This window comes from Panthera leo, assembly GCF_018350215.1.
Source record: "Panthera leo isolate Ple1 chromosome Y unlocalized genomic scaffold, P.leo_Ple1_pat1.1 chrY_random_Un_scaffold_87, whole genome shotgun sequence".
Classification (NCBI taxonomy): domain Eukaryota; kingdom Metazoa; phylum Chordata; class Mammalia; order Carnivora; family Felidae; genus Panthera; species Panthera leo.
This window is the reverse complement of record NW_024962241.1, coordinates 142091-151796: the sequence shown is the minus strand read 5'-3', so window position 1 is coordinate 151796 and position 9706 is coordinate 142091. Positions and strand designations below refer to the sequence as shown.

Sequence of the window (9706 nt, the reverse complement as noted above, 5' to 3'; positions counted from 1 at the left end):
CGAATCCCTCAGAAATTCAAGCAATCATCAGGAAACACTATAAGATCTTCTATGCCAACAAACTGGACAACCTGGAAGAAATGGACAAATGCCTCCATACCCACACACTTCCAAAATTCAAACGGGAAGAAATAGAAAATGTGTATGGACCCATAACTAGTGAGGAAATTGAATCAGTTATCAAAAATATCCCAATAAATAAGAGTCCTAGACCAGGTGGCTTCCCTGGCGAATTCTAGCAGACATTTAACGTAGAGATAATAGCTATCCTTCCCAAGCTGTTCCAAAATATGGAAATGAAAGGAAAACTTCCAGACTCATTTTATGAAGCCAGCATTACTTTAATTCCCAAATCAGACAGAGACACAGAAAAAAAAGGAGAATTACAGGCCAATATCCCTGATGAATAGGGGTGCAAAAATTCTCAACAAGATACTAGCAAATCTCATTCAGTAGCATATAGAAAGTATTCAACACGATCAAGCGGCATTCATTCCTGGCCTGCAGGGCTAGTGCAATATTCACAAATCAATCAATGTGCTACATCACATTAATAAAAGAAAAGATAAGAACCATAGTACACTGTCAATAGATGCAGAAAAAGTATTTGAGAAAATACAGCGTCCTTACTTAATACAAACGCTCAAGAAAGTTGGGATCGAAGGAACCTACTTTAAACATCATAAAAGCCATTTATGAGAAGCCACAGTAAATATCGTCCTCAATGGGGAAAAACTGAGAGCATTCCCCCTGAGATCAGGAATAAGACAGAGATGTCCAATATCACCCCGTTGTTGAACATAGTGTTGGAAGTCTTAGCATCAGTAATCAGACAATAAATGAAATTAAAGGTGTCATCATTTGCAACGATGAATTCAAACTTCCACTTTTGCAGATAACATGACACTATACATGGAAAATCCGACAGACTCCACCAAAAGTCCTCTCGCATTGATACATGAATTTAGCAATGGTGCAGGGTACAAAATCAATGTACAGAAATTGGTTGCGTTTTATACACCAATAATGAAGCAACAGAAAGAGAAATAAAGAAACGGATCCAATTTAAAATGCACCAAGAGTCAAAAAATACCAAGGAATAAACCTAACCAAAGATGTAAAAGATCTGTATGCTGAAAACTATAGAAAGCTTGTGAAGGATATTGAAGAAGATACAGAGAAAGCGAAAAACATTCCATGCTCGGGGATTGGAAGAATAAATATTGACAAAATGTCAATACGACCCAACGCAGTCCTCACATTATATGTAGCCCCAATTACATTGCAACAGCATTCTTCTCCAAGCTGGAACAAGCAATCATAAAATGTGTATGGAACCACAAAAGACCCTGAATAGCCAAAGTAATACTGAAGAAGAAAACCAAAGTGAGAGGCACCACAATGCCAGACTTTAGCCACTACCACAAAGCTATAACCATCAAGACAGCATGGTATTGGCACAGAAACAAATACATAGACTTAATGGCATAGAATAGAGACCCCAGAACTGGACCCACATACGTATGGCCAACTAATCTTTGACAGAGCAGGAAAGAATATCCAATGGAAAAAAGACAGTCTCTTTAACAAATGGTGCTGAGAGAAGTGGACAGCAACATGCAGAAGAATGAAACTAGACCACTTTCTTACACCACTCTCAAAAATAAACTCACAATGGATGAAGGATGTGAATGTGAGACAGGAAACCATCAAACACTTGAGGAGAAAGCAGGAAAAATCGTCTCTGACCTCAGCGTCAGCAAGTTCTTAGTTGACACATCTCCGAAGGCAAGGGAACTAAAAGCAGAAATGAACTATCGGGACCTCATCAAAATGAAAATCTTCTCCACAGTGAAGGAAACAATCAACAAAACTAAAAGGCAACTGACCGAATGGGAAAAGATGTGTGCAAAAGTCATACTGGATAATTGGCTAGTATCCAAAACCTATCAAAAGAACTCACCAACTCCACACCCGGGAAACAAATAATCCAGTGAAGAAACAGGCAGAAGACTTGAACAGACACTGTTCTAAAAAAGACATCCAGATTGTCAAGAGACACATGAAAAGATGCTCAACAGCACTCCCCTGTCAGGGAAATCCAAATCAAAACCGCACTGAGATACCACCTCATGCCAGTCAGAGTGGCTGATGTGAGCAAATTAGAAGACTATAGATGCTGGTGAGGATGTGGAGAAACAGGAACCCTCTTGCACTGTTGGTGGGAATGCAACCTGGTGCAGCCGCCCTGGAAAACAGTGTGGAGGTTCCTCAAATCATTAAAAATAGATCTACCCTAAGACCCAGCAACAGCACTGCTAGGAATTTACCCAAGGGGTAGAGGAGTGCTGAGACATAGGGGCACATGTACCCCAATGTTTATAGCACTACTTTCAACAACAGCCAAACTATGGAAAGAGCCTAGCTGTCCATCAACTGACAAGAGAATAAAGAAGTTGTGGTTTATGTATATACAATGGAATACTACTTGGCAATAAGAATGAAATCTGGCCATTTGTGGCAACGTGGATGGAACTGGGGGGGGGGTATTATGCTACGTGAAATAAGTCAGGCAGAGAAAGACCGATACCATATGTTTTCATCCATGTGTGGATCCTGAGAAACTCAGCGGAAGACCATGGGGGAGGCGATGGGGGGAAAAAGTTATAGAGAGGGAGGGAGGCAAACCATAAGAGACTCTTCAATACTGATAACAGACCGAGGGTTGACGTGGGGTTGGGGAGAGGGGAAAGTGGGTGACGGGCATTGTGGAGGGCACCTGTTCGGATGAACCCTGGGTGTTGCGTGGAAACCAATTTGAAAATAAATTACATTGAATGAAAAAGGAAATCCAGGGGTTGCTCTTACTGTATATGAGATTGCTTTCCATTTTCAGCACTTTATGAGCGTGAGGTAGTAGTGGCTTAAGCTGCGTAGATGAAAGTTTTGTGTGTTTAAGAAAAGGAGTTGAATAAAGACAGAGGCCTGTCACATGTATCACGTTGACCTTGGCAAGTTACTCTTCTGATTGTTACCATGACTTATCACTCTTAGTGATTCACCTAGTTTGGAGTCATCCTTTCATACGAAGTGGATTTCAGTTGATCATGGTAGGTGGTCTTTGTAGTATTTTGTGAATGAATTGTGTATGTGGTGATGATGGATGGACTATGCTGGTTGCTTTCAAAAGCACTTACACGGACGGTGTAACACGTTTTCTACCCTTGGAATCCCATACGGTCTCTTACTACCTTGTGTATGCCTTACCTGAAATATTCATGAATTGGTAGGTAGTGAATAGGTTTTAGTGGCACTGAATGCCCTACTGGCCACTCACACAGAATTCGTTGCCACTTTGCTCTTAAGCACACAATGACTCGGTCTTCCCTAAGCTGCATGAAAGTGAGCATGGATACTAACTAGGCAAACTGTTTGCTGCTGCTGTGAAGAACAGCTTCGTGAACTGTGAGCTGTACCAACACAGGTATGGAACCCTAAGCAAGGCACAGTATATCGGTATTCTTTGAAAGGGTAGAGTAGTTATTTCAATTTGGCTTTCAGTGCGTTGCATGACAAGGCATTTAATTAGCTAAAACCCTCTTAGAGTCGTGTTTGATTGCAAGGTGTGTGTACTGTCCACCGCTAAGTGTCATTTCATGTTAGATGGAATTAATGGAGGCTGAAGCACCCGTGCATTCACCTCTAAGACAACCCTCTTGAACTCGTGAAGAATTATGGGCCTTCTCAGGTAAGATTAGGTACAGGTCTTTCTCAAGGGCATAATCTTAAACACAGCCAAACCTAAGGCAGCTTTGGGCAGCCCACCGTGATAAGATATGCAGACATTGTGACCTCACAAAGCGCCTGGTCTCCTAGCAACTGCGGTGTAACTCTCACAGCCTGCCTCCTGATTTGGCTTCACGGTAGAAAATTCATCAGGGCCCTGCGGCGGCCGCGAGACCTGGCAAGCGCGGGCGGCCCCTAGTGGCCTCACATCCTGAGCAGCAAGAAGAAGCTGGGGGCGCTGGCCCCAGGAGGCCCTGGCCCTGGCAGCAGGGGAAGGAGCCTCTAGCGCTGCAGGAGGGGCCGCCCTGGAGGCGCCTGAGGAGAAGATGGTGTACACGCGGAGGCAGCAGCCCCCGGAGGCCTGCCTCCAGACGGGCCGGCCAGCTGCCAGGCGGAGGCGCCACGGAGCCCGGACGGTGGCGGTCGGCCAGAGGAAGATGCCGCCCCCGCCGCCGCCCTCCCGCGAAGACAGCAGCCACCACAAGCCCATGGCCCCCGGGCCCTCCTCCGGGGGCCGCACCCTGGAGGAGAGTGGGAGGGCGGCCACCCCGACGCTGACCACCTGCCCCACCATTGGCGGAGTGGGCGACGTGTGGGTCGAGAGCAGCCTGGCAGAAGCGCGGCGCCAGGCGCGCCAAGTCCTGGGAGTGAACCTGGAACCCGTGGTGAGACTCCGCCGCTTCCCAGTGCCTGGGCGTGAGATGCGGGCCACCGCCGCGCGACCTCTCAGCCCCGGGACGGGTTGTGCCTGGAGGGATGAACCAGGGACAGCCGGGACCGCGTCCCCTAGTACACTTTATGGGCGAAGAAGCACCAGATGGTCCCGGCCCGCGCCCCTGGGATGCGGCGCCGCCTGCTGGGACTCCGCGGCAGCTGTGCCCTCTGCTGCCTCCCAGCACCGGGTCTGCGGAGGGAGGAGACCCCTGGACCGCAAGGGAGGTCCCCTTTCTTCCTAACCCCAGATTGAGATGTCTCCAGGACTGTAGGGGCAGATCCATGTGCTCTCTTGTTCCCTCATTGGTCTGAAGTCGTCAGACTTCCACCCCCACCCCCTCCAAAGGAATTTGGTTCCATGCTTGTGTAATAAAGCTAGAATTTCCTTGCTGTTCTCCCACCTCTGGCTCCTCCCGCCTCATTTTCTTTCTTTCTTTCCTTTTTTGACTGACACTCTTTCTGGACGAAAGATCGAATATGTGTGGAAAGTTGTTGCAATAGTTGGTATTCTCAACACCAATTGCAATAGTGGGTATTCTCAATCCCACACCTTTCTGAGTTTTAACTGGATTCCAACGCTTTGACCAAGGATACTGTCTAAGAAATTCAAGCGTATCACTGTTAATAATGTAAGGATTTGTATGGCTTTGAATGTCACGGGCTCGGTGATTACAAACCAAAAGATTCAAAGTTCAACTGTGTACACATTCTTCAGACGTTTCTAAAGATTTTATACTGAAATGTAATGTTGATGTTTACTGAACTCCTAAAGGAAATGGTAGACACTCGGAAGGTTTTGTTTAGTAAAATTAACTTGGGAAATTCTTTATAAGTGGGTAAAACTGAAAATGCATTGAGAAACCTCACGGTTTCTATTAAAAAACCAATGAGTGAATTTCAAAAAATAATAAATAAATAAATAAATAAATAAATAAATAAATAAATAAATAAATAAATAAAAAACTGGTGCTGGTTATGGACATGGATGGAATCCACTCGGAAATGACTTGGCCTTGTACCAATCTCACATACTGATCTGGGAATCTTTCCAGGATAATTTATTTTAAAATGGAAGTCACATAGTGTAAATGAGTAGGGGTAAGCGTGGTGACTAAACCTGCATACATAATAGCCGTTGGAATTCTCTGAAGTATTACTGATCTAGAGCGGTGGTACATTTTTTTTGGCACCAAATAACTGGTGGAGGTTATCTTTGGGCAAAATAGATTTTCCTCACTTATGTTTGTCATTGTTGTTGGATAACAGGAAATATCCACATTACCATGCATCACTCTTATAAATATCATGGCAGTTGGTTAACAGTTTTGCTCCAGGACTCTCCTTTATTATCTTATGTCCATGCACAGTTATGTTAGCAGGTATTGGTCTTTTGTTTGACAATCAAAGACCACAGGGATCAAACAGGAGAGCCACACAGAGTACTTTTCCACTTTTATGATAGTGTTTATGTCCTGTGGCCAGCATGGAATTAATTCTATGATTATCCAAGTGACCCTCACGTTATTGGTTGGCAGCAAAGACTTTAATGGTGTTTAGACAGTGATTGTGGTGCCGATTAGGAAGGAGAGTAGTATTAAATTTAAAGCAGCCAGATTTATCAGCGATATCCACCAAAAGGCGAAGGAGTGATTTTTGTAACCAACTATGCTTTCAAGGTTTTAAGTATTGTGCAATCTTTGAACCATCCATCCCAGGCTTGATGAAAACATTACCTATTAAATTTTCCATAATACGGTTTCTTCTCCCCCCCTGCTATGCAGCCCTTAGCTTTTTTAGGGGAATGAAAAATTGTGAGTTGTGATTTTATGTTTTACGACCACAAACCCGCCCCCTCACACCGGCCTCCCCCCAGCACACCCCCCCGACCCCCCCCCCACGGACCGTGAGATAATGACCTGAGGCCCGTAAGTCGGACGGCGCCCCCCACCCCCACCCCCCCCCCCCCCCCCCCCCCCCCCCCCCCCCCCCACCTCTCCCCCCACCACCCCCCCCCCCCCTCCCCCCCCCCCCCCACCCCCCCCCCCCCCCCACCCCCCCCCCCCCCCCCCCCCCCCCCCCCCCCCACCCCCCCCCCCCACCACCCCCCACCCCCCACCCCCCCCCCCCCCCCCCCCCACCCACAGATTTTACTGCGATATCGGAAGGGCCAAGGAGTGATTTTGTACCACTATTCTTTCAAGTTTAAGTATTTTGCAATAGAACCATCCATCCCAGGCTGAAACATGACCTATTAAATCTTCCATATTACGGTTTCTCCCTGCTTGGCAGCTTTTTAGGGGAATAATGAGAGTTGTGATTTTTTTTTATAAATTCTTTTAATGTTTAATTTATTTTTGAGACAGAGATAGACAGAGCATGAATGGGGGAGGGTCAGAGAGAGAGGGAGACACAGAATCTGAAAGCAGACTCCAGGCTCCGAGCTGTCAGCACAGAGCCCGACGCGGGGCTCGAACCCACGGACCCGTGAGATCATGACCTGAGCCGAAGTCGGACGCTTAAAACCGACTGAGCCGCCAAGGCGCCCCGAGAGTTGTGATTTTTGACTCTTGAGCTTGTAGAGTTCAAATGGCATAGCTTCCTAATATACAGTTTTCAGTAAGCCTCATATTCTTGTTTTCACTACTCAGTGGTAATGTGTTGTTACAAAAACTGCCACATGAGTAAATAAAAGTGAATAATTATTTAAAAGATGCAGAGGGTTAAATTATACTCGTTTCATAGGAAGCTTATATAAAATTTTCGTTACTAGCTTCCATGGCCAATGGTATTTCAAATACAGAGGTTTTCCTTTTCCCTCCCCCACCCTTCCCAAAGTAACTGTTTTAGCTAATTAGCCCCTGAGGAAAAGATACATATTTGTACAACTTCCCTATTGAATATAATTGTATAGTAATTAAAAATGAATCCAATGACCATAATTAGAATGTAATTTCAACATATAGCTTATCGAGGTAGCTTCCCAGAGGGTTTTGAAATTAGATGTAGCTGGGAGGATAACTTTGCTCAGCACAGCTTTGAAACACAACCATTGACACCATGCAGTTTATTTGAACTTAACTGAGAATCTTAGTGTTTTCCCTGCTATACCCTTGTTACTTTATTGCACTTGAACTTGCATTCATGCTTTCGGTTATCTGGGCTATCTGATTTCGGTTTGGATCTGAATGTCCATCCTAAATTCAATATGTTGTTTAGCTGGTCCCTTAAAAAATATTGCCATTTCTAGTTTAAAAAACAGGATATTTTAAAAAAAATTTGTTTTTTGCTAAAATTTTTTAGCAAAATTTAGTAGGAGAAAATGAAAGTATTTTATGTATCCTTTTGGGCAAGACCGTGAAAAGGAACTTGACACGGTGGCTTTTTCTGGTGAGGCATTCATTTACTGTCTTCTAAAATGAGTCTGCGCTTAGGTTGTACAGGTTTTTGAAATAAATCCCATAGTCTTTATTCATTCTCGTACCTTTATATCTCATATGACACAAGAAGGAGAAAGTTTCTGACCTTGCTATGCTTGAGTGCCTATATGTGGTGACTGGCACCTCAAATAAAGCTTTTTGAATTCCTGATGTCAGTTTTATCCCCCTTCTACTTGTCACCCAGCAACTAAATTTTCCTTACAGAACCAGTAATGTTATAATTGTGGAGAGCAAGCTTCATTGTTGTTTACTGTCACTGTTGTGCTGTGTGTTTTGTCCAAGTTTGAGTACACAATTGATCCAGATATAATTTAAACCGGTGGCTGACACATATTACTTTGCTGTGTGCAAACAATAGTACTAGTGTTCTGAACACTGTTGAATAAAAATGCATGAAACATATTTGGATACAAAGAAATCTTAGCAATTTTGAACTCATAGTTTTTTTGGTGTTCCAAGGATTGCCATGGAGCTCTTAAAATCAGTGTTTTTAGTGCATATATAAATCTATATATATAATATTTATATCATTTAGAGGGTATATACATATTATATAGTGGATATATATATATATATACACACAACACACACATACATATATGAAATTTGCTTTATTGGTGTGTTTAAAATATTTTTGGTAGATTGTCATGTCTTATGGGAATTAGAAATTCAGTTGTTTTGTCATGGAACTGAATTGTGTTTCTGGGACAGTTTAATGTGCACATATGATTAAGATTTACAATCTGGTTTGTACTTTTCTTTTTAATGTATTAACTGTAAATACGTGTTAGAGAATGTGCAGTGTCTGGCTCTTCTAATGATGTTGGAAAGTTTTGAAATGGAATCTTATGTTTGCATGTGAATCGCAAAGCAATGTGAGAAATTTTTTATTTCTTTTGTTAACGGCAACACCCTGGAAGCCTGGAGATATGGTTTTTATGCTATTTTGGGAGTCAACAGTATGTCAATATAAAGACTGATGATCTAGTGAATCTCGGAGACAATGCTTCATGCCAGAGTCCAAACCATTACCCAGTTTGCCACAATAAAGACATTTAAAACTGCATCAAAGTTCATTTTGAGTCCTGACTCCAACCCCTTCTAGTAGTGATAGAAACCCTAACACTCTCGTATGTTTGTATTATAAAAGAACATAATTGTGCTGCATAAGAGTAAGCAGCAGTAAAGGCTGTCCTAGAGAATAAAGTAAAGCCAGAATTTGCATTACAGCCTAGCTGGTAGACGTAGAGTGCTAGCAAGGGCAGGATTCATAGTATTATGTGCCCTGGATTTGTCTTTGTGTCCTGAGTTCCTATCCATAATTGGAGGCAGCAGCGTACTAACTGTGGATCACATTGCCTGCGGTGGGATGAAAGATTGACCACTCGAAACCGTTAGAACTGTACGTAAGTTACAGAAATGCTCTGTGCTTTAGCTTCCTGAAAAACCACATGTGGTTAGTAAAATAAACTATTGGACTACTGAGAGGATTAAAAAAGGATGTTAATGGGTGAACACATAGAAAAATGCTTCATAAATGCTATTAACTGGAGGCATGTGGGCTGAAAATAAATATATATGCTGAGAGGTACTTGCGAGTTTAACATCCTGAAAATAGAGTGTGGTCTGAGAAAGCCAAAAGACAAATGATGAGAAGGTAATGTATGAGTGGGTTTAGTTGAAGAAAGAGACAGCAGGAGGTGAGGTTAAGTTGATTTATTAGGTAGTTTTCACTGTTGGAGGTTTTCTAGACTTTTCTAGACTTCCTT

The 9706-nt window shown here is 43.3% G+C and overlaps 1 protein-coding gene across 1 annotated transcript; it reads left to right on the top strand.

Moving 5' to 3' along the window:
• Window positions 1-3881: 3881 nt before the first annotated feature.
• On the top strand, window positions 3882-4900 carry LOC122212885 (coiled-coil domain-containing protein 71L-like). The gene has a single exon (XM_042926871.1). The coding sequence runs from the start codon at window positions 4113-4115 to the stop codon at window positions 4740-4742; it is 630 nt and encodes a 209-aa protein (XP_042782805.1). The 5' UTR covers window positions 3882-4112; the 3' UTR covers window positions 4743-4900.
• The last annotated feature ends 4806 nt before the right edge of the window (window positions 4901-9706 follow it).

Excerpts from the sequence above, each read along its gene's own strand:
- LOC122212885 (XM_042926871.1), top strand. The coding sequence starts at position 4,113 with ATGGTGTACACGCGGAGGCAGCAGCCCCCGGAGGCCTGCCTCCAGACG.